The 26,038-nt window shown below is 33.9% G+C and overlaps 1 protein-coding gene across 1 annotated transcript; it reads right to left on the reverse strand.

Annotated features, from left to right (window-relative positions):
• Nucleotides 1-5,578: 5,578 nt before the first annotated feature.
• On the reverse strand, nucleotides 5,579-7,702 carry LOC111886340 (uncharacterized). The gene is made up of 4 exons (XM_023882573.3): nucleotides 7,201-7,702; nucleotides 6,602-7,024; nucleotides 5,903-6,505; nucleotides 5,579-5,808 (listed from the first exon to the last, which is right to left on the reverse strand). The coding sequence occupies exons 1-4, from the start codon at nucleotides 7,645-7,647 to the stop codon at nucleotides 5,677-5,679; spliced, it is 1,605 nt and encodes a 534-aa protein (XP_023738341.1). The 5' UTR covers nucleotides 7,648-7,702; the 3' UTR covers nucleotides 5,579-5,676.
• Nucleotides 7,703-26,038: the final 18,336 nt, after the last annotated feature.

Consider the following 26,038-nt stretch of genomic DNA (forward strand, 5'->3'; position numbering starts at 1 on the left):
TCGCTGGCTGCGGTCGGCTTGCTGCGGCTCGCTGGCTGCGGTCGGCTTGCTGCGGCTCGCTGACTGCGGTCGGCCTCCTTGGCTGCGGCTCCGGATGGCTTCTCCTGGGGCTTCGGTTCTACTCTAGACCTCGGTTCAAGAGGGACTTGGCTCCTAAGGGGAGGCTTCGGTCCCAAGGGGTCTTTTTCCATGATTTTACCCCTCCTTGAGCGGTTTCTTATCAAGCCAAGTACCGGGATGCCCTCTAATGCTCAAAATAAATCGAAAGGGGTTTTGAGAGAGATTTTGGGAGAGATTTTACAATCTTGGAGAGATTTCTCATACAAAGAGAGATTTGGGAGAGATTTCACATACTGAGAGAGATTTCTCATACAAAGAGAGATCTTGGAGAGATTTCATATTCTTGGAGAGATTTGGGAGAGATTTCACATTCTTGGAGAGATTTGGGAGAGATTTCTAGATAAAGAGAGATAGAGTGAAAATGATTGAGAGAGAGGTTTCGTGTGTGACATTTGTGAGTGTTTGGCTCCGTAACGCAAGGTTCGTAAGCTCCGTTAAGCCATGTTTAAGGATCTTACACACTCCCAATGAGTATGCAACATTGTTTTATTGGTTTGCTTCGTTACTTACTACGGTTTTAGGTTAAGGAAATCTAGATGTGCGAACTTTTCAATTTATGATCTCTTATTAGAATAGCGAGTTGTATAGTAATTACCCAACGTAAGCCCTAGTACCTACGGGCTAATTGAGTCGACTGGTTTGACTTGTTGACTTTAGTTGACTTTGACTTGACCAGAATTTGACGGTTGTCACACATACTGTGCATGCTTTGTGCATGGGACAACTATTGTTGTAATTTGAGTAATAAGTTGATTTTCTAAAACAGTAAATGATAAATAATGAGTAATCAATATGGTGGTTAAATAGAAGTGTTTTATTTACTCTCACAAGTTTGGGGCCATATGGGTTAAGTATTATTGTTGTGTTTCAGTTTGCATGTTTTGACTTCCAGAATAACTGGGTTATTCGAACCTCCACAGTCGATCATACGTTGGAAGTAGGTATGAAAGAAGATTGTCATGAATATGTCTGTAGATTTTATAAAGTGTTTAAACATAGCACAAGTTTGCTGCAGGGTTCATGAGTGCTTTGATAAGATTAGAGTATTGGATTAAACCCACTCTCACTTTGATCACTTCATGGATTTATCACGGGTGATTAGTGAGACGATAATATTGTATATTCTTGAAACCGAGACGTGTGAGTTGTTATTTGTTGGTCGGTTGCACATTGATAATAAGTAAACGCACCAGTAACTTGGTGTCATAAAACTTATTGTTGTGTGTGATTCGATCAGTGAATGCAAGCGAGCATTTGAGTCAAAGTTTATCCATTCCTTTTACCCAAAGTGGGATAAAAGCGATATCTGTGGGGCCCTCGATGATTTAGTGATGACACCTAAGCGCTTGGCCAAGTCGAGACTAAGTTGATGTGTTCAATTGTAGTCTGTTGTCAGTCGTCATAAATCGGAAGTCGGGAAATAGTATAGAGAGAATGATTGAAATTCATGTCTTATGTCTATACAATATCTTGAGAAGGGAGGAATATATGATCCCTTATCTAAAGGACACGCTATCTGATAAGATCAGAGTTGATAGCGGCTTTTGAAAGCTACGATTGCTGATCAGGTTCTGAAGTCATACAGAAAATAGTTATTAGACTTATGCAAGTGGGAGACTGTTGGATTAGTGTTTAAGTCCATAACTATTTTGGTATGTACTTGACCCGATTATGAGCATGGTCCTTTGGGTTGCCTTCACCATAGCAATATGTAGGATGAATTAAGGAGAGAAAGGTTTAAATATGATTTATTAATATATTATGAGAATAATATATAAAAGAGAAATCATATTGTTTAATTAATGTTAGTCAAGAATTAATTGATAATTAATTTTTTGGCTAAAAGAGATTAATTAAATATAGGGGACTGGACTACAATTATTGGATAATTGAGTTAGTGGGCTAAGGAATGCTAAAGGAACAAGGGGTGAACGAAATTATGATGGGAACCCATCATATTTTCGTCCATGGCCTTATCCCAGAAGGTTCCATGGGCTGCTTAGAGTTTAAGTTGTCCATTAGGGTTTTGACTGAAACCCTAGCAGCCCACACAAGTATATAAAGAACCCCTTAGGCCCCAAAAATGTGGGTAACTGAATCCTTAGGGTTTCTAGACGTTTTTAGGTGCCTCCTCTCTTCTCCTTCTTCATCTAGTTGCTTAGTGGTGTTTGTGACTCCATTAGAGGTGCAACACTTGAGGCACTAAGCTTTCTAAAGCCAATCAAAGCAATGAATTGATTGTTATTGCTATATAACAATCAAAGGTAATTCTCTAAACCCTAATTTAGTTTATTATATGTTAGATCTAGGGTTTATAGCTTTGGATATTCAATTGCTTGATCATTAGACAAACTAGATCCAAAAGCTATTAGTGTTTGCATGTACACCATAGGATTGATGTTTTGCTTAAAACCCATCATTTATGAATTTTGCTTTGATGTTTAAATGATATAATTACTTTGATTGGTTTTGGAACAAATCGTTGTATTGTTTATTGTTTTAAAAATGAAGAGTTTACTATGAATTTTGGGATCTTACAACAACCGGAAATTCTTCCAAGGGAAATGAGAACGAGTACACAATCGAAAAGATTTAAAGACTTTGTTATCAACATGTCGGCATCGATAGACCCTACAAGGACCCTGCAAAATCATGACTCTTCTATGGTACACTCGATAGCTAATTATGTTTCTTATAAAACCTTTTCTAATAAATATAAAGCTTTTTTGACAACGATCAACTCAAATGATGAGCTAAAATATTTCAAATAGGCTATCTGAAGTGAGAAATAGAGGGAGGCAATGAAAACAAAATAAAGGCGTATCACTTGGCACCACCAGAGATGCAAGAGTTGTTTACACAACTTCAGCAGCTGTAAGACAAGGGGTTCATCAGGCGGAATAGTTCACCATTGGGAGCACCGATCCTATTTGTGAAAAAGAAGAATGGTTTGCACAGGATGTGCATTGACTACAAAGAACTGAACAAGTTGACGGTTACAAATTGTTACCGATTTTCAAGGATTGAGGATTTATTTGAATAACTTTAGGGTGCATCTTAGTTCTCCAACATTTATTTGAGATCGGGTTATCATCAGATGAGGGTCATGGATGAGGATATGCAGCCTTTAGGACTTGTTATGGTCATTACGAGTTTGTGGTGATGTCATTCGGACTCGGCAATGAACCGACAATGTTCATGGATCTCATGAACTGGGTATGCAGGCTGATGTTGGATCGGTCGGTGATAGTGTTTATTGATGATATATTAGTTTATTCTAAGACCAGGGAACACCATAAGGATTACCTAAGGGAGGTTCTTGAGACTTTGAGGAGGGAGAGACTTTATGCCAAGTTCTCCAAATGTGAGTTCTGGTTGCGCGAGGTGCAGTTCTTGTGGCACATTGTCCTTTTAGACTAGCTTTTTAGGAGCTTTTTTAAAATTTTCTAAATACACCCATTAATTAATTATAGAAACACATACTCTTACATGTCTTTTTATGTAATTTTATATATTTCAACTAGTTTTTCAGCTACTTTTACCAAACGTCATTTTTTATCATCTAGCTTTTCAGCTATCAGCTAGCTTTTTATTTAACATCTAGCTTTTCAGCTAGCAGCTAGTATGTCAAACATAGCCGTAGAGTCACTATCTCACTTCATTATTACTATTGTTTACATGTAGAGCTACAATCAATTCTAAAACAATGTTCCTCGAATCGCTCATTCATGCAACTATGACCTTCGAAGTAACCATTGAAGTTTTCAAGTGTAAAAAAGGATATTACGTGTATTTGTTTTGTCTTATATGCATCCATCTTGGTTTCCATGTCATTTCCCATTTCTAAATCCACGTCATAACTTAAAATAGGCAAACAGAAAGAACTTATGAAATGGCTTTTACAAGAAACATTTTAATAGCTTTCTCAAAAAAGCAAAACAAAATTTGATTATACTTTTCTAAAATTTGCCTAATTCTACGATAAAAAATCATTTAACAAACGGAGAAGTTTCAAATTTTCTTTTAAAGACTAACAAGAAGTAATTATCTTCAAGTAAATGCTTTTCTTCAATGGATTTTAGTAGTAGAAAACAAACGTACAAACCAGTTACTTCCACTTTCATTTATTAATCTTTTATAAAATACGTCAAGCCAAAGAAGTAGGCATTTCGACGCAAGATTCATGAGAAACAACCCCAACACGTATACATTTCACATCATTTAAAAGGGACATCATTTCATAATTCAAATACCTTCAAAAAAAAAATGAAAAAATCCACCACAAAGTTGTTCATGCACACATTATGCGTGACTTTGTTCATCTTAATCATAATTTCCTTTCAAGCATTTGTGTCTTCTTCTACTGCCCAAGAACCAGATCCACCACCAAACCCACGGCAGAAGCATGAGCCGGCGGCACCACCATCTCCCGCCCAGCAAAAGGAGGAAATAGAAGATTATGGTGACTGGAACTCTCCACCTTACACAGGAGGAGGTGGAAGAAACACCGGTGGTCCAATACCTCACCCATGGGTAGATGAAGAAGAAGAAGAAGAAGCAGCCAATGTTTCTGATGATATTCATCTACTAGCGTAATGCATTTAATAATGATAAAATATATTTTTATGTAAACCATAAAAGAAAAAAAGAGGTTGTATATCTACTTTATTTGAATTATAATACATTGTCTACAAATACAAATTTGGATTGTTTTTTTGCGATTAAGTTTTAGGGATGGAATAAAAGGTAAGGTGTTGTTTCTCATGAAATATATAATTATGTTCCCTTTTTATTTAATACTAATATATTATAGGTTGGAAATAGTGGCTTAATCCCTTGCTAATTATGTTTTTTTTTATGTTCAACTTAGATTATAAATTTGTTGTTACCAAGTATAATTGTATTTATATTAAAGGTTATTACACAAAAAAAAAAAAAAAAAAAAAAAAAAAAAAAAAAAAAAAACCTTATATATTAAGATTTAAACCTCAATTTTTTTTTCTGAAAACATTTGTTATACAATATATTTTTTCACATGTAAATATTTAAATTGTCATTTTAGCCTTCACATTTTTTAATGTTTTCTGATTAAAAATCAACTTTTTTTTTATCAATAATAAACATTATGTTTTTCAACATTCTCTCTTAAAACCATAATATTACTCATAAACATGTGAAAAATGTAAAAAAAAAAAAATGTAGAGGCTTTTTGGTTTAAATAGAGAAATAAAATTCAAGTTCAATCAAAACAAAAGGAAAAAAAAAACAATTTATAAGGTCTTATGTAATTAACCCTTACATTAACAAACTTTAAAAGTATTTTAAATCATCGGTAACTTCTTTTCCAGTAAACTTTTTTTCAGCATCACTTCAGTGTAAACAAGAAAGGTTTTTTTTTTTTTTTTGCTTAATCCAATAGTATTTCACGCATACATTACTTAAAAAAAAAAAAGCTAAGTTCAGTAAAAAGGCCAACACAAGTAAAAAAAAAAATCAAAATTTTAACAGTCTGACAAGATATAAATAAAAGAAATTGTTACATGATGATATTTTAGTTTACATAAGATGAATAGAAGATGGGGGAGTGAAAGCAGCAACTTTCTGAGCTTGTTGTGATTCACCTTTGTATAACTCCTTCATGTCTTTCTTTGCACGTCTTGCTTCTCTTCTTTCCTCCTTCAATGCAGCCTACATCAATAATACACAAAATTTTCATCTCATCATTAATTATTACATAATGAAATAATAAATTCAAGTCTCAATACTTGTTTTCAGATTTTACCTTTCGTTCTTTCTTTTCCTCCTTTGACTCTTGACCAATTACTTTCTTCGGTTTCACCAAATTCTTCACTTTACTCTTCTCTTTCCCACCATCTCCAATTCCATTCCTCCCATTTGGTAAAAAGTCAACCGGAATCCTCTCTTTCCCTTTCAAAGAAATCACATGAGTTGGATTTCCAAATGCGTTGACCACTTTTTCAGTCAACCTTTTTCTCTTCACACCCGGATCTTGAATCTTTCCAGGGTGATTATCAAGATTTGAGTATGTTGTAATAATCGTCTCACAATCCCATTTTTCAGATTCATCGCTACTACTTTCCTCATAAACCACATCTTCTTTATCGTTTTCATTTTCAAAATTTTCAGCATATTCTATGCAACGAGGTCTTAAATCAGCTGCTGTTTCTAGTGAAACTGGTTCTTCTTCCATGTCTTTTTCGTGTACTAAAACTTTATAGTTTTCATCGTTTTCCAATGTATTGGTTTTAGGGTTTAATGTCACATTATTGAGCTTTGATTCAAGAGAATCATAGAACTCATCATCTTCTGATGTGGCATTTTCAAATTCGTCTTCACTTTCTGTACCATATTCCTGAAGTTCAAGCTGTAAAAAAAGGGAATTAGATGGATTAATTAATATTAATAATAATAATGATGTTACATCATATAAGAATTTACCACAGAATATGAAAATCCTTACCAGATCAAACTGTTCATCTAAAAGTCGACGTTCTCTGGGTTTTGAAGAAACCACAGTTTCAAGATTGTGATTTTTGACCTCATTAATACCAGAACTTTCAACAATTTTATCTTGTGAGTGGGTATGATGTTCTTCTTTCTTGCTGTTTAAACTAGATTCTCCTATGAAAGTAAACTTGTTGTCGTGTTCCACATCTTCTGATTCATCTGGAAGGTTTGCATTGAAGACGAAATCTTCTTCCAAGTCTTCAACATCTGAACCAAAACGTGATACATCGCTATCATCCAGCAATGCTGCCACTTCCGGATCAATGGCTTTTTGGATCCTAACAGGAACTGTGTTCACTGCAACCCCATAGATTGAATTTTTGTATGAATTCTCATCATTAGCCTTGGAAACCTCGATTCTAGATGCATCGTATGCCTGGAAAACAGTAAATTATGTATCTTTCACTCGGTTGGGGTTATAAGATTCATCATAGAATGTACTTTGAACAAGAAAATCACAAGTTTCTGAACATCTTATATGGGTATAGTTGAGCATACATTAAGGTCCAAATTCAACATACAAGAATAAGCAAAATAGAAGATGAAGCTAACCTTTACATCACGAGGTAGCTGGTCAAGCACCGCCTTAGGGTTCTGGTAATACGCTGAACCACCTCCGGTATCCTTAATGTCCCTCAGATGAGACAAGTAATTGTAGCCATCATCCGGAAACCCTAATTCCAATATTTCCCTTCTCAAATGATCAGGTAACGAAGATCCTCTTCCCAGCCTTCCCGCAGTAGTCTGCCTACCCCGGCCGCCGGATTCTTCACCACTGTAATCTTCAGGAGCGTCATCGAATATTCCATTAGGGTCATCTCCATCACTCAGCTCACCGTCATGTTCGTCGAAAAAGGGTTGCTCTGAGTTGCCGTCAACTCTGACGAATACTCGGTCACCAGAGGGTCCTTCGGTGTAATTCGGATCGGAGGAATCACGAGCGATTAATTGGAAAGTTGCTGACTTTTTCTTGTCGATGAACTTCTTCTTCCTCCCCATTGTTGAGATTGAATTTGATGAATTGGTAGACGAGTCGAACTCGCTCTGAAGTCTGAACTGTATATCTAGGGTTTTAGGGAAATCAAATTGGGCCTCTCGGACTCTATGCTTAAACCCTTTTCTAAAGACTGTATTTTGTTGGTTACTTCATTCGGTTCGAAAACATCTGCGGCCCAACAAGAAGATCACGACACATCAGTCAAGACTCAAAAGAGAGAGATATTTTTTACTCTTTACTTTTTAGCCGGATTAAAGTGGAAGGGAATAGTGCAATATAAATAGGGTATTTTTTGGTTCGCAGAATGAGAAAATTTGAATTGAAATTGAAAAATGAATCTGTGAGGAATTTGAATCCAATTCCATATGTTGTTTGGTTGGCAGGAAATGGAATCAGAATTAATTTCAGAATCTGTTTGGTTCACAAGAAATGAAATTGGAATTCATGTCAAATGATATAATTACCTTTTTTGCATGTTTTGCTTAATTTTACCTTGTTTTCTAACTTATATGTAAAAATACATTATGGAATTGGAATTCATAGAATTTTACCTTTTTTTCTAACTTATAGTAGGGGCAGTGGCGGTGACAATGGTGGATGGCGGTGATGGTGGCTACAACGGTGGTGGTGATGGTGGCGGTGGCATTGATTGTGGTGGCGGTAGTGGTGGTGATGGTGGCAGTGTCAGGTGGCAACAACGACAACGGTGATGGTGATGGTGCTGGTGGTGGCAGTGGCAGCTGGTGGTAGCGGCGATGGTGGCAGCGTTGGTAGTGGTGGTGGTGGTAGTGTTATTAGTAGTGGCGACGTTGGTGGTGCGTGATGGCATTGGTAGTGGTTGTGGGTAATGGTAGTGGTGGTGGCGACAACAATGGTGGTGGGTGGTCGTGGTGGTCGGTGGCGGTGGCGACGGTGGTAACGAAAATGATGGTAGTAGTGGTGGCGTCGTAGGCGGTGGCTGTGGGAGGCGGTGGCGGCGGTGATGGTAGGTGGTGGTGGCGGTGGGGCAGCAACGGTGGTGGTGATAGTGGCGGTGATGGTGGTAGTGGTGGTCAGTGATAGTAGTGGTAGTGGTGGTGGGTAATCTGATAAGTACAAGGGGTATTTTTGTAATCTGCCACTTTCCTTGATGAGAAGGAATGTTTTCCATCCAACTTTGGAAGGAATTCACTTTCCTCCATATGGTGGAATGTTTATTTCATTTAGGAATTATTTTCCCTCCTCTAAGTCCAACCAACCGCATGAATTCGATGGAATTGGAATCCTTTTCCCTCGAATTCCATTCTTTTCCTGCCAACCAAACACACCCTAGGTCTCGAAATCATGTCGTGTTTGGGTTAGCGGGTCGCCGGTTGGCGGGTCAAAATATACCAACCTAAACACAACCCATTTAATTATACAGGTCACGGGTTTGCGGGTTTGGAACATAAACTCATATATGACCCGTCAACCCATTTATTTATACGGGTTCACAGGTTGGCGGGTTCGTGGGTCAGATTTTGGTTCATATGTTCGTAAGTCAGATTCCATAAATAAAATTGATAATTAAACATGAATAAATTCTTGATACAATCATATCCGAATTTTAAAAACTTAAGTCTTATACGTCAAAATAAAAATTAAAAACATTCATTAAAACATGTTCAAACTAAAACATTAATACAAATATAGATAAATTCAATCGCATGCGTCGATGTCGTCCGATAATGATTCAATCATTCATGTCATTGTTCTTGTGAGATATTGAGATTATTTAGGGCAAACGTCAAACGCGTTGCAATGCAAATCAACATATGATTACCCACAGGTCAAATGGTCAAATGATATTGGGTATCCTATCCTAGTATAAATGATAAGTTGTATAGTGTATAATACTTAATACATTGAAAAATATATATAATTTTTTTATTAAAATTCTAAACGGGTTGGCGGGTCAACACATATATTTTTTGAAAAACTCATATATGACCTGTTTAATAAACGGGTTGACGGGTTGGCGGGTTTACGAGTTGAAAAGCTCAACTCAAATCCGTTTTTTTCATGTCGTGTTGCGGGTCGTGTCAAGAATTGACAGGCCAAATATAAGCCATTTTTTTCTTAGTCACGTGATGTGATTTTCACCACAAAAAGGATGATGGCATACCTTTTTCACGTGATGTCAAAAAACACCCACTAGAAAACACCCCAACCGATTTATTCGCCTCCGGTTGTTGGAAGGAGACATGTTGAAATTTATGAAAAAATATATATATTGAAAGATAGAAGAATTGGATTAAGGTGTGGTAAGAGGGATAGCGTGCGGTGGAATACTACCATATGTGGCAAAACCGCATTGGAAACCACGGTCCGGGGGCGGTGTTCCCCACTGCCATCGTGGCAACCCGCAGAGGAAACCGTAGCCACTCCCTTTTGTAAAATCATATCTCTTGTTATAAGGTTCTTTAGGTTCCAAATAAAACCTCATTTTATTTACCGTTAGCCGCGATCAATTATAAACTAAGATCTGATATTTAAAGTTTAATTGTAGAGAGCTTCTATGAACTGGTTATAGTCTTTTAACAAAATTTCATTTTATACTTAAGAGTTTTAGTTTTGGATGAGTTTTAAAATCCAATTTTAAATCTCTTTTTAATAATCAAAGTCTAATTATTTTATGATTTTTTAGAATAAAAACTCATTTTATTTTATAAACTCATTTTATACATCTTATGTTAAAAAGTCATATTTTGATAAATCAAAACTAAGATGATAATAATTATGTTTTAAATCTTATTTTATAAAACATAATGTCAACATACTGCATCAAGTTTAAAAAAAAAAAAAAAAAAAACTAATATCATATATTAAGTTTCGACGTAAAAAACAATTATTAGTATAATGATTCAACATTATAATGTTATAAATTGGATTTTAGTTTTTTTTAATAAAAACTCATTTTTATTGTAAAGACATGGAGTTTAGATAAAGTTGAAACATCTTTTAAACCATTTTAAATATTTTAAAGTTAGCTATTTAAAAGTTTTACAATAAAACTATTTTTAACAAAAACTTGATTTTAACCGTTTTATAACGCTTTAATAAATAGTCATTTATAAATATCTTATGTTATCTTTATTTCATTATATCATTATATCATTATCATTATCTTACATACTTATAAAGCTTGCATTTTCCCTTGATTGTCATGCATTTGAAACCCCCACAATAATTTGCTAAAACCTCATGCATTTGAAACCCCCAAACTTTTCACATTCTTAATAATTAATCACACATAATCAATGGTAATTTATATGAGATAATAATTTGCTAAAATCTCATGCATTTGTATGGTATTAGAACATGTTTGAGTTTTTGGGTTTTAGACTTTAGTAAATGGGTAATCCATTTGATACGTTGGATTTGAAGCTATCTTTTTTGAATTACCCAAAACAAGAGATAAATTAATAATATATGCTCATGCATGTTTTGTACAAGCCCCAATCAAAATACAATATATCATGATCATACAATTAAGTGTCTTTTATTCCATTTTTGGCTTTATAAAAAAAAGTTTGTTTACGTGACGAAGAACGAAAACTTGAAGATGAATATTTAGGTTGGATGTTTATATAAGATTTGTTTTAAACATATAATATAAATATAAATACACAAATGTGTGTCAAATACAGCCCATCACAAATTTAATGTTATAAACTACAATATAACTCAAAGTGGTTTTCCAAATATAATGTTTATACTATAATATAATATATTAGAAGAATACCATATAGTAGACAAATCTCATACAGTTAGGGTCATATAGTAGACGAATCCCACATATTAAAAGAATAACATATTAGTTGCATAGATAATATATTATAATTATATTTCATTTAAAATATGTTAGGGTCATTTGGTTATTACATTGTTGTATTAGGCACTATAGTCTCATATATTTTGAATGACTCTTACAAAAATGATGTTTGTAATTTGAATATAACGTAATATCTTATGATGTTTATTAAATGATATTATCTTCGATTGAACACTTTTTAATTGTAATCAACTTTATTATAGTTAAAAATTTTGGCTCCGTTATATTAACTTAAAATATGTCACTATCTTAAAATAGATTGAGAATGAGATTTTTTATATTTACTTAAAATACGACACCATTTTCTATTCAGTAGTAAAACTAACAAAAGTCGTTAAATATGTATTTTTATGAGATTCAAAAGTCGTTAAATGTGTACATAAAAATTACATTTAAAATTTTAAACTAATAGTATAAAATTTTCATTATTTATTATGATAAAAATCTGTAAATCAAAAAATATACATGCTATTTAATCGCATACAAGTTTTATGTATGACTTATTCACAATACATTAAACCATATATAACCATATTAAACTACATAATTATCCCACTGCGCAACGCGTGGACATTCGCCTAGTATACTTATAAAGGAAGCATTTTTCTTTTCACCACATTCATTTGAAACTCCCATGTATTTTTCCTTTCAACAAATTCATTTGAAACTCCCATGACTTTTCAATTTCTTTCTAATAATAATTATAATTTTGTTAATTAGGTTAAATAAATACTAAACCTAAAGTCTAGTCATATATAAACTAAATCTTAATATTAAAATAATATATTTACATCAACTTATAAAGTTATGTTTTTTAAATTTTAACATATTATATTTAATTTATTAGTTTTAATATATTGTTGAATGTAAACCATTACCATTTAAAATATACAATTTTGTAACAATTTGTATAAAATACTTCAATTATTAATTTAAATAGAACATTACATTGTCAACTTAAATATAAAATTAAGTTTAACTAAAACAACCCAAAGAATATTTTGTAAATAATTAAAAGTGATAAATTGTAGTGTCTTTCTAATAATGATTATAAATTGGTTAATAAATTTAAATAAATATCAAACATAAAGTATAATCATAAATGAACTAAATTTCAATTTTAAAATAATATCTTTATTTCTACTTATAAAGTTATATCTTTAACTTTTAAGATATTATACTTATTTATTAGATTTAATATGTTTTTATATGTAAAAATTATCAGTTTAAAGCTACAACTTTTGAACAGTTTGGACAAAATTTATAATAGATGTATATATATTATCATATAATTCAAAATAATCAATATATTATATCAATTTAGTATACGAATTATTATATCAAATTTAACAACAATGTTATTGTTGTATTTAAATATATATATATGTATATATATATATATATATATATATATATATATATATATATATATATATATATATATATATATATATTTGTAAAGACTTCAACTGTATATGTGTTTCTACGCATTACAATGTCAACTAAAATATAAATTTCAGTTCCACTTAAAAAAACCAAAAAATATTTTGTAAATAGTTATAAGTGATAAATGCAAAATCTAAATTGTAATCTCAATTTAAGTAAAATATTTCCTAAATATATTTTTATAATCTTTAAAAGTTTCCAAATAAGTAGCTTAAAACAACTTAAGAAAACAATAGTTCAAAATAGAAATGATTATATTGTTACCTTTAAAATCAAAAAATAATGTTTGATGTTTTAAATAATTATAATGATAGAAATTAAAGCATTAAGCAAATAAATTTTATAAAATTAATTAATAATAACAACAACTATAAATAACCTTAAACCATACATTATTTTTAATTTTATTCATGTGTAACTCGTGGTTAGAAGTCGTTCAAACGATTGAGATTATGATGTTATAATAGATGTATATATTATCATGTAATTCAAAATAATCAATATATTATATCAATTTAGTATAAAAATTATTATATCAAATTTAACAACGTTATTGCTATATTTAAAAGTTAAATCTTCGAAAAAGTCTTAATATTTCACCTTAATTTACGAAAAAGTTTCAAACAAAATTGGTTTATGAAAAAATCCCGATTACAGGAAAAAATGACGATTTGACCCTTTTTCCGGTTTATTGGTTTCAATACTTACCCGGTTTCATTAAAGTCCTATTATTTTACTATAATTTTCGTTAAAGTCCCATTATTTTACCATAATTTTCATTAAAGTCTCATTATTTTACCATAATTTGGGACTTTAACGAAAATTTTAGTAAAATAATAGGACTTTAATGAAACCGGGTAAGTATATTCGTAAATTATGGTAAAATAATGAGACTTTATTAAACCGGGTAAGTAATGAAACCGGTAAACCGGGAAAATAGGGTCAAATCGTCGTTTTTACCGGTAATTGGGACTTTTTTCGTAAACAAATTTTAGTTTGGGACTTTTTTGTAAATTAGGGTAAAATATTGGGATTTTTCCGGAGATTTCCCTATTTATAAAAAACGATATGTTTGTAAAGACTTCACATATATAGGTGCTTCTACGCAATGCACGGACATTCGCCTAATTTAAATATATATTTCTCAAACTTCAAATGATATTATTTTATGATAAAATATCTACCTCTTCTAATAAACAAAACTTATTATTGTCACATGGCATGTTTCTAAGCCCTACTTGACACGTGTATGTTTTTTAGACCTCAGGCTTCTGATTTTTGATTTTCCCACCCATTTGCTATCCTCTCAAATTGAAAATTGGTTCTATCAATTAAATTATATCAGGGATGAGCATATGGACCGGGGAACCGGACGAAACCGGTATCGGAACCAAAACCCGATGGAACCGGTCGGACCGAGACCGGGACGATATTATTGTGGATTTTTGGAATTAGGAACCGATAGAAGTGGAAAAAACCATAATCGTATGTTGCTATTTCTCGAGGGACAATTCCAACGTTGAAGACACGGAAAGAACCGGTAGGAACTGGGAACCGACAGTCCGGTTCGGTTCCTATTCTCTACCAAGTTCGGTTCCCGGGTTGGTTCCTTTGTTCATCCCTAAATTATATCTGCAATCAAGCTCATAAAATCAGGGATTCTAACCTAATATCCATAAATCACGATGGATATCTTTTTCAAATTTGAATCATGTATACAATGCGTATTAAGGGTATTAAGGATTTTATATATACATGTAATCACATAGTATATTGTATTGCAATTTCATATGCAACGAACCTAGGGTTCTGTAAATAAAGAAACCACCACAAATTATTCATTGTCATTCTCTACAATCCACCATTTCGCCACACGAATCGGAAGCAGGTAAACCATTTAACCAGGCCGCTTGGTCCTTTGAAATTGTAGATTTAGACATTCACATCCCCTATTTCTACATTCTCTCTCAATTACACTCATGGACCTTAAGGTTGATGTGTTTTAAATTTTGGTGAACTCCGATAGGTGTATGTGGAATATGCTTTTTCTTTGTTTATTTGATTTCCTTATGATCTAAAAGATATAAATAAGATTCATGCAGATATGGTCACTTTTATATGCGACTGTAATCTAGGGTTCGTGATGTGGCCATTTATTTTTGGTTTTTAGGTGTTTGTTGGACAAAAATGTTCAAACGGAGGAGCCATTTTGAATTTTCTTCTATTACATAAAGAAACTAAGGTATTATCTTTCTCCCCTCAAATTGTTGTTATAAGGTATCCATTGCTACCTTGATTGACTTTTATTTGTTGTGAAACGTTTTGTCCATAAGCCATTTTGAATTTTGGGCACTTAGTCTCTTTGTCCAAGCAGTCACATTAAGACCATTTAGTTTTAAAGTTCTCTTGTTTTTATCTTTCTTTACACTAAAGTTTTCATGGTTATGAGGGATTTACTACTGATGGCGGATCATTAGTTGAACTTGTAGGTTGTGATAATTCATATATGGTCAACATTGTAGTTATCATTATGTCGATTAATAAACTCACAAACTTTGAGGATATTTAGTTCTTCAATTGTTCTGGATCTATTAGACCACTGCAACATGTTTCTCATTTTCTATTACAGGTTTATAAATTCATCTGATTATAGGTTACTAATTAAATATATTCTCATGTGATGTTTTAAAGGTACTCATTTATGATGCTTTGTTTAAACTAATAATCCTAATATATTTAATTATATTCTACTACTACCAGCAGCAATAAGTTAATAACCAATTAAAAAATATGATTAGAGTGTCATTTATTAGAGACATGGCATCATATTTTGCTATTTTTATCAATGAGGCAATATATCACCTTCAATATATTTTTTTAACTCTATGGTATCTAAATACATGAACAAAGTGTTCCGGCATGTTGGGGATCTGATGAACCGTAAGGTGACTCATAACATGATGAGATTAATAGCGGAAGGGTTGGAAGAAGATGATCAGTCTGCAGATAATTACATCCATAGAACATGGCACTTAAAAGAGTCAGTTGATTTTGAATTCATACATCTGCCAAAGAAAAAAGCCATGGAATGGAATCTTGGATTCTTATTCTGATTTTCCATGGTCCATTCCATCACAATGAAAAAAAGAGGTTTCTTTTCTCTCATTTAATAGAATTGACCAACTCTTAAATGAACATATTCCTTCTATTTTGTCAACTTCCATTTCTTAGTCAAATGGTCTTTTTTATCTACGAAATAAAAAGAGAAGCTCAAATAAAGCTCTTTTATTTATAACATTTTTAGTTACACGGAATTTAATGGTTTTAATAACTTATAAGTTTATTTTCTAAAAATATATAGAATGTTATTGTTATAATCTTATTTGGTGTTAGTCATTTTATTATGTTCAATTATTAATAGGAATAGTCTATATCTCACTTATTTGATCTCCAACAATGTGCATATTATTTTCACTTTAGAAATCAGTGCGAAGCAAATAAAAGTAACAACCCAAATGTATTTATTTGGTGATTTTGGAGTTGACTATGTTGTAGAGGTATTGAAGACTTTTGATCCCTGCCCTTTAACTCTGTGTTTATGATTGTGGTTTTTATCACAAGTCTATCTAATTTTTATGTTTTATGGTTGGATCTCTTACTAAAATATCATTTACAATCCAACTATTATCTGGTCTTTGATTTCTTAGTTTTTATTTAAAAGCATAGATTTTATTTTTGTTATAGCAAGTCACTTATTATGTATAACTTAAGGTATTTTAAATTGTCATCTCGTGTAATACACAGATTATAACCTAGTTATTTAACATATAAAAACCATTTTCATATATCAAACATAAAATAAACACCACAAGCATGCATCAAAATGTGTATAAAACAAGCCACAAACTAGTAATAATTTTTGTGAACCAACACAAGAATTATTAAGTCTTTCCCAATGGACTTAACGGACACTTCAAAATGTATTCAAGTTCCCACTTGCCAAAACAACTCTTGCTTGCAAAGGGACTTTTTGGCTCCATATGTTGTAGATATTGTTACACTTAAACCATTAAGATTATAATTAAGCCAAAAAACCAATTTAAAAGCTCAAGATTGGGATTATAGTCTCAAGTAATTAAGTCATTTTCAAAGTGATTATTTCTTCAACTTGTTACAATTGGATAAATAATACAACTAGTCTAACTAACTTATTATAAAAAAATAAACAAATGAAAAAAATACATATTTATCTATCACATCTTATAAATAAATAAATAATCAACCAACACAACACAATGGTAATAATGGCTTGTTTATACACAACAAAAACATATCAAATATACAAACAAAACACTTTGTTTTTCTAAGGAAACTTTATACAATCAAATGCTTGAAAAAATTGGTTGCATAAAAAATAACAATTATAAAAAAAAAAAAAAACAAGTTACCATATAAAATATATTTGGTGATTTATTTGCCAAGAGAAATACCAAGAATATTTTCCAAAACCAAAGGTTATCAAACACTTAAATTAATCTTTATAACATGTATAAGAGGCTATGATACCACTTATGGGTTTTGATAACTAAAAACAATTATTTTTATAAAACATTTTTAAGAACAACAAATAGAAGACTTTTAAAATAACTAGTTTATTTTAAGATCATTTTAACAAAATCACCAAGATGATCCAAATACATGAACTAGAAAGATAATAACAATGATAGGAAGATAAAGAGATGACCTTTGAAGCATTTAATCCCACTTGGAATTGGGGAGTTGATGAAGATAGCAAAAACTCGAGAAATAGTTTATCTGTAATCTATCCACCATCAAGATTAAGGTATTTGGAATGCTAGTTCTCATCTTGTATTTCGAGTTTCTTAAGCCTTTAAGTGCTTAACAGAAATAAGAAATAAAGGAGAAACATAAAGAATCACCAAAGACTTGCAACATTCTTCAAACGAAAACAGCAGGAAGAGTAACAAGCATGTTATGGTTTTGGAGAGGAAGAAACAAAAGTGAAAAAGACAAGTCTTAAACGCAAGCCCTGTGCACTTCTTAATAATGCCATGCAAGTCAAAAGTCACCCTATATAATAAGATAAATAAATCACTAGAATTTATAAGTATGGGGAGAAAAGGAGGGAGGTTGACAAGCAACCTCCGATGCCTTATAAACTTTCGGCCATGGAGTAAAAAAAAATCATTTGCTAGTTAAACCAACTACATAAAGGTAACTAGTTAGCTAGTCTTAAGTTACCCAAAGTGTCTAAAACTTTGTGCATGACTTATTAAATCATATTATATGATATAATAAATAGTTATACTCTCTTTAATTATTATTTAAAAAAAACAATAATTATTCCCTAAATAAATACAAGAGTTGATAATGTTTATTAATAATCATATTGATAATAAACATTCAAAATGTGTCAACTTGATAAAAGTGTGACATATAGGATCAGATGTTATTAGCAATATCATTAAATAATGATTCTTGAACATATAGATCCAACAAGTCGATGAGCTAACTTTCTCTCGGATCTTCCTCCTCAATCATATGAGTGCTCTCGAATATCCCTCCTCGGAATACTCAAATACCGGCTCATGCGCGCCTGCTCTGTCAACACATGCTCAGGGCATAACAATGCCCTCTCGTGAAACATCCGTGTAATCTCAGTTACCGACTCTGTCTTTTGCTTGAGAGACAAAAACTCCTGGGCTAACCATTCCCTCTCCACCAGGGGAACATACTCATCTCGAAACATCACAGTGAATGTAACACCCGGTCTCAGGTACGCATTTAAATTCAAAGCAACTTCATATTTACCCTTAGACTCAACGAGTTGAAGGCCCAACTCGACGAGTGGGATCGACTCCGGGTCGGGGGATTAAGTGACCTACTCGACGAGTTGGAAGGCCGACTTGACGAGTAGGAGTTGTCTGGGTGAAACCCTAAATTGGAGGGTTTGCACCCTATTTAAACAACTTATGAGGCTTTCACCCCAGTGATATTTCCATATTTATACTTATTTTTAGGCAATATTTAAGTACATTTTTATTAATAAGTTGGTAATTTGTTTAGAATAATGGTACTTATGAGCTTAAATGTTATTTGCAGCAAAAAAGAAGACATTTTGAAGAAGAGGGACTAAAAGCGTTAAAGAAAGAAACTTTGGGAATTAAAAGATTAAAAGAGAAGAAAATCTGGAAAAAGCGTTCTCACGTCGTGGGAACTTGAAAATTCACGACGTGAGAGTTGGTTCTAGAAGATATGTACGCGGGTGAAGAAATCCTTGACGGGCATGGTTATCTGAAACTCACGACGTGAATATCTTATTATTCACGACGTGAATTTGTGAAAATCAGCAGCTATATAAATCCTTGACCAATACGAATAGAGAAGACTTTTGGCTAGAGAGAGGAGTTCCAGAAGACGATTTTGAGCAGAGAAAAGTTCTGGGATGAGGCTTTCAACACCAAAAGAGTGAAGGTCCATAGTTTAGTTTATTTTTGTTAATTAAGAACATGTTTTATTACACTTTGATTTGTGTTAGTGTGTTAGTTGCTATGATGAGCAGCTGAATCTAGCTACTCTTGTTTAGCTAGATGAAGCTCCTAACTTATGAATAGCTCAATTTTTATGGATTTATTTAGTTGGTAAAATTGCTTGTGTTTGATTTGTATTACCTAGCATGCTTGTGTTTGTTTCTCTAATTGCTTGATTACATGTTCTGTGTAGCTTAGTGACCATTAACTGCATGAACTTGTTTACCTAATAATTTAGTGAACATTGAATTGTTAGAGGTAGGATTGACTAATCTTAGTTAGTAATTAGAGTAAATAAGCTTAGCTGTGCTAGAGAATGTGTATTGTGACTATAATTGCGTTTATATAACAAATCTTATATAGCATATTTACATTCATAATTAGTTATGTGTTTAATTGTGTGTGTAACATGCATAGTTTGACATGAATTAGTTAATTATTGGTAAAGTTAGAACTAAATTACTAATACAATTAAAACCAACTTGATAATCCATAATCATTAGCTAGCCATAAGGAAGAAGTGGATTCAAACTAGACAAGAGTGTGTTTTTACTTATTGAATTTGAGTTAAGTTCGTCTGATCTTGTAAAATTAGATAAAACCCCTTTTAAACTTGTTAATAATTAGGTTAATTTAATAGTAAGTAGATTAATTAGTAACACTGTTACTTGTGATCGACACGCGACTTACCCAAGCTATACTGTAATCTGACTAGGTACACTGCCTATAAGTGCATAGTTAGTTTAAGTTTGTTAGGTTATAAATATTAAAATTAATGGGTACTTTTGTGCACATCAACCTCCATCACCCCCAAGTCCTGTCCACGAAACCCAAATAAGTTGTGAGCATCTTTGAGATGTATTGTGCCTTTGCATCTTGATTTGAAGCTAGAAGAAGGAAGGGAAGCTGGTGAATCAAAGAGTAAGTCAATGGATTCCAAGTTTTGTTGCACTTCCAGTGTATTTGAGGTATATAGACCCTATCTTGACCTCCTATGTATTAGATCTAAATTGGGGATTGATCCTTGGCATCTTTGGGGGCATTTCCATGTCATTTCGGATTCTAGGTTGTAATGTAGGGTAGAAGCTTCAGATCTGGAACCTTGGAGGGTCCTCATGGCATAAAGGTGCCATCTCTACGGCCATGAGAACCCTATGCATGTAATACACCCCATTTTTGATCCTTTAAGCTTAAAAGTCCCATGCATGGACGTAAAGCTCATGAAATTACATGTTATATTGGCCTTAGGAGCACAGATCTATCCTTTGGATGAGATTAGCACAATAGAAATCGAGTTATGAGCATGAACATTCGTCGACTCAACAAGTCGATTTTGGGACTCAGCGAGTCGAGGCTTTGGTTCCCCAACCTTTTCTGATTCGAAGGGACCTAGTTAAGTCCTGACGGTATCCAGAGGAGTCCAAAGGAGGGACTCAACAAAATAAACATAGTTATGGACCTGGAAACCATAGGACTCGATGAGTGGATGAACACACTCGGCGAGTCCAAGGAAATCTCCCAACCTATGAATAAAACTTGGCGAGTCACGAACTAGACACCCTCATATGATGGAGATGAACTCGTCGAGTTTAAGGATAGACTCGGTGAGTCCATTGAAGATTGTCCCGATATCTATTGAAGGAGAACTTTCCGAGTTCTTGCTAGACTCGACGAGTAGAGTCGGGGTTGGCGGTAGAAGAAAGGATAGGGACTCGACGAGTTGGTGGACCAACTCGGCGAGTCGGGTCAACTGGAAGTTGACTTTGACCACGATGTTGACTTTAGCCAGTGGTAAGATGGTCATTTTACCCTAAGAATAGTTATCAGTTTTTGACTAAGTGTCACTGTGGAAATTATTGTCGGAGAGTCGCTGAAGCAACAGTCAGATATTTTCCACTCAGTGTTTCAGCAGTCAGTCACGCGAGGTGAGTTTCCTTCCAGTAAGAACGTGTCTACGGCCACAATGTCGGCCCGTTTAGCTGATAGTAGCTCCGGATTGTGGTCTGATGCCAGGGTGGTCCTGAGAAGTAGTTATGTATGCTTGATGTCTTCGTGATTCATGCATGTTTGTGTTATGTGTTATATGTTCCGGACTCCGGTCCGATGCCGGGCAAGCCCGATGCAGTTTATGTGATTATGTATATATGTATATGTTATGTTCAATTTATTCTGGACTTCGTTCCGATGTCGGACGGGGCCCGATGCAGTGGGCGGGGCCCAAGTTATTCCGGACTTCGGTCCGATGCTGGGCGGGGCCCGATGTAGTGGGCGAGGCCCAAGTTATGCTGGACTTCGGTCCGATACCGAGCGGGGCCCGATATATGTTATGTGTTATTGTATGGTATGGGGTAGTTTGGGGGAGCTCACTAAGCTTCATGCTTACGGTTTCAGTTTTGGTTTCAGGTACTTCCGGTAGCAAAGGGAAGAGCTCGGTGTGATCGCATGGCACAAACACCACTAGGGCTGTAAAATCGGCAGTCGTGTTGTGTTTTTGTCTGACACGACACGACACAACAAGGTTTTGGATGACACAATGTCGTGTTTTTTTTTCATTAACATGAAAACGAACCAATTAAAACACGACAACAGGAGAAGACACGACAAAGATAATATTACATAAATGTTAATGTATTTCATTCATACTTATTGATATATAACACGACAAAACCGAAAAACACGACAACCATATGCTTAATCATGTCAATTTCGTGTCGATTTATGCACACGAACACGACACGACACGACATCGTGTTTTTTAATCTTGACACGAACACAACACGAACACACATTCAAATTTTGATTTCGTCCCGATTTCGTTTCGTTTCGTGTATTTTTGTCGTGTCGTGTCATAAATTGACACCCCTACACACCACAACATTCAGCTTGAGATTTTTGAGACTCTGATATTTTATCATATGTTTTGTCACAGTATTTTGGGATAATGTTTTGTTACACATGATACATGTTTTCCCATTTTGATTTTGGATGATTTATGGTTTATTATGATTTTCAAAAGGAAAATTTTGGGTCGTATTTTTGGTTGTTACAAGTTGGTATCAGCGCCTTGGTTTGAGGGATTCGGGCACACTTTCGGGTGTGTCTGAACTCAAACTAAGGAAGTGGTATAAAGTTTTCAAAAGAAAAGCCATGTTTATAAAAGGATTTTTGAAAATAGAAAAGACTTTGAAAAGAGAAAAGGGTGTGGTGTGTGCAATCAGCTGAGCTCAAGTAAGTACTCCCAAATTACCCATACAAGTTTATGTTATGTTATGATTATCAGCTTTAATAGAATAACATGCTAGATTAGGACTAAGGATCTAGGAGGGATGTTTTATGTGCCTGTTATACATGTTTCAGCTTTATGAGAACTGCATGCTACTACAGAATTGTCAGTATGATAGCCAGAGTAGTATATGCTTGATTATGAGTACTCGATGCTCGAATGTTGCTTGCTTTGTGCTTCTAGGAGTCGTAGTTATCTTTTGCTAACTAGTAAATGAATATGTTACGATACATATTGCAAGGATTAAATAATTTCAGAAGTTTAGGTCTAGCTCTATGCAGCTCTTGTTTGAGTCTAATCGTTGTAGGGTAGGATCTTTCATTCGAAGAATTATCTAGTCTTAGTGATATGTAATAGTATTCACGAGCTAGTTAGGAGGAGGTAGCAGAGACTTCTTATGCAGCTGATAGCAGAGAGTGAGTTGGTGATTTCCCTAAGGAAAGCCTAGGATTAGAGTAGCAGAGAGCAGTAGCAGTAGAAGGGACTTGGGGGAGTCAAGGCAATTCTTGAGGAAAGTACGGATAGATGTGGAAGGTAGTATGGGTCCGTACTACTAAAAGCAGAGGATTCGTACTCGAATCAAGGAAGGCTGAGATAAGACCAAGGAACTTGTAGCGTATTTGATCCCTCGAGTTATGTTAAGTGTTCTACGTTTGTTATAATGTGTTTTCAGAATGGTGGTTTTACGCCCTAGACCAGCAAGTGGCATGTCACACCCCAAAACCAAGAACGGCGGAAACGTTCTGGGGCGGAGGATGTCATGTAAAGTATCACAACACAGTATAACAGTAAATAAGCAAACAACATCATCCATTGCATTAAATATATAATTTTAATACAAGCGTGTTCTGTACAGTTATAGGCACCAAAAAGTAAATCAAAATAATAAGATAAGTCTTGGATGCGCTCCATCTTCTCAAAAGCTGGCCTCGGTACCTGTCTACTGTCGACCTGAGAATACAAGTTATTTTGAAAGAGTTTATCAGCATTAAGATGGTGAGTTCATAAGTATTTTAGTGTCGGTGTTTGTATCAAAACGTTTGAACATGGTTTAAGTATGAGTTTGTAAACATTGGTGATAAAAGTATGTGAATGTTTGTAAGTGTTTGTAAAAGTTTGAATCTCTCAGAAAAACCTATATTTTCTATGAAAAGTAGCCTTCTACCAAGGCGTAACTGTTTTGTATGTTCGTTTATTGTAAAAGTGTGTAATTTCCCAAGTGTAACTATCATTAACAAAATATAGTTTGTACATTAATGTTTAAGTGAAATAATCACTAAATATATGTAAAGGGTAAATTATTGTAGTATTGTAGTGTTGTATTATAGGAACTACTGTTGTACTAACTACCTTAAACCGGATTTATATTAAGGTATCATGTGATTAATTGTACCATACTATCGACTAGGTAACAACGAATAATGTAGGTCGTAAAAAGATATGACGTTTGGCACCCGCAGACCTGCAGGTCCGGCTGTAGCTAGAAGCAAGGTGTAGGATAGTCAATCCAGTATAGATCTATACGCAAACTCACGCTCTCCCTCCAAGAGACTCTGGCTACAACTCGGGCCATGACATTGAAGGCATGCTCCGATACAATGGATCACAATTTGTTAACGTATTCATGTATATGTAATGTATTGTTACTCATTCTAGTATCGTTGTGTATGTTCTCTTTCTAGTATAGTTGTATAAGTTCTTCTTCTAGTATAGTTGTATATGTTCTCCTTCTAGTATAGTTGTATATGTTCTTCTTTTAGTATAGTTGTATATGTTTCATAGTAATGTAATGTATATGTTCTCATAGTAGTAAGTATTGACTCATGAATGAACTGACTGATTGAACATCTCATTGATCTAGCAATTGTATAAGTATTAACCTGTGCTACCCATATGGTAACACACTAATGAATTAAGTAGTACGCATGAACATGGAAGAACTTTTATGACTATATATGTACACATGATATATAATTAATGTTGAAACGACCTTCAGATGGCTACCTGATATCCCACCAGACCACATCCAAATCGAGGAAAAGGAAATAGGGCGTGCGGCCTTCCTAAGCCTTTTAAACATTGCTTATATAACCATACATATACAGGCATACAATTTATAATAAGTATAAAAGATTTTAAGTAAAAGTAATTGATAAGTAAAAGAGTTTGTAAAGTAGTTTGAAGTAAAACAGTTTGAATAGTAATAAAATCATTGGTTTTGTAGTTATTAATCACATGCGCTTGATGTAATAACTATAAGTATTCAACTTGTATTCCCCCTCCCCATTAAAGCATTTAAAACATTTAAAAGTATTTCAAAGGTTAGTTAAAGGGGTATGAACTCACTTGTGGTGAGTGGATTAATTGGATTGAAGTGTCGGATACTGTGCTAGGTGGCAAACGGAGACTTGTACACACGCACGAGCCTAGTTATCATATAATGAACATATATATAACTAATTAGCCAAATCATAACTAATAAATTAAGTTGGGACACTCTAGAACATGAAAACACTTTGTATAAGTGTTATAAGTCCAGAGGGTTGCATCTAAGTTGTTGTGGGACAAGGCTAAAGGGGTTTAGGGTTCCAAAAGACCCTATACATGAGTTTACTCTTCAATAAACGCCACACAAGGAGTTTATGGTCGTAAAACCTTGAGTTTACGGTCGTAAGCTCCTAAACTTAATGATATTATGTGTTTTGAAGTTCTAAATGATCCCTCAAAGCATTCCTACTTGGTGGTTGAATTCTTGGAAGGGTTTAGGGCACTAATACACTCCTTTGAGGAGTTTACGGCCCCAAGGCCAATTCCTTTTGAGTTTACTGCCGTAAACTCATATGGAAGGGGTGTTTTTATGTTTTCAAGTCCCAAGCTCATGTAGGATAGTTTCTAGACAATTATTTAAGGCTAATGAAGGCCTTAGGCACACATTGGTACCCTTCCTTGATGTTCACGGCCCAAGAACCATAACAATTGGAGATTAGGGCCGTAATCTCTCTTTGGGAGGGGTTTTTGATGTTTTAAGGTCCCCTAATTAACTAGGAATAAATAGAGGCTATTGTCCAAGGCTTTAGGAGTGATTAAGGCACTCTTTGGCCTTTAAGTTTGGAGTTCACGGTCCAAGAACTTCTTGGGCCGTGAACACCTAAATCTTGGTGTTTATGGTTGATTCCTAGTCTTAAATACACCTACATACAAGCCTAAGGTCGTTACTTAACAAATGGAAGGGACTAGGCATCATTTAAGCCTTATATAAG

This window comes from Lactuca sativa, chromosome 4 (genome assembly GCF_002870075.4).
Source record: "Lactuca sativa cultivar Salinas chromosome 4, Lsat_Salinas_v11, whole genome shotgun sequence".
Classification (NCBI taxonomy): domain Eukaryota; kingdom Viridiplantae; phylum Streptophyta; class Magnoliopsida; order Asterales; family Asteraceae; genus Lactuca; species Lactuca sativa.

Bases quoted from the DNA above. Each gene is read 5' to 3' on its own strand.
- LOC111886340 (XM_023882573.3), bottom strand. From the start codon at position 7,647: ATGGGGAGGAAGAAGAAGTTCATCGACAAGAAAAAGTCAGCAACTTTC. The intron at 7,025-7,200 runs GTTAGCTTCATC...ACTGTTTTCCAG, and splicing joins AGCTACCTCGTGATGTAAAG to GCATACGATGCATCTAGAAT. The intron at 6,506-6,601 runs GTAAGGATTTTC...CTTTTTTTACAG, and splicing joins TAGATGAACAGTTTGATCTG to CTTGAACTTCAGGAATATGG.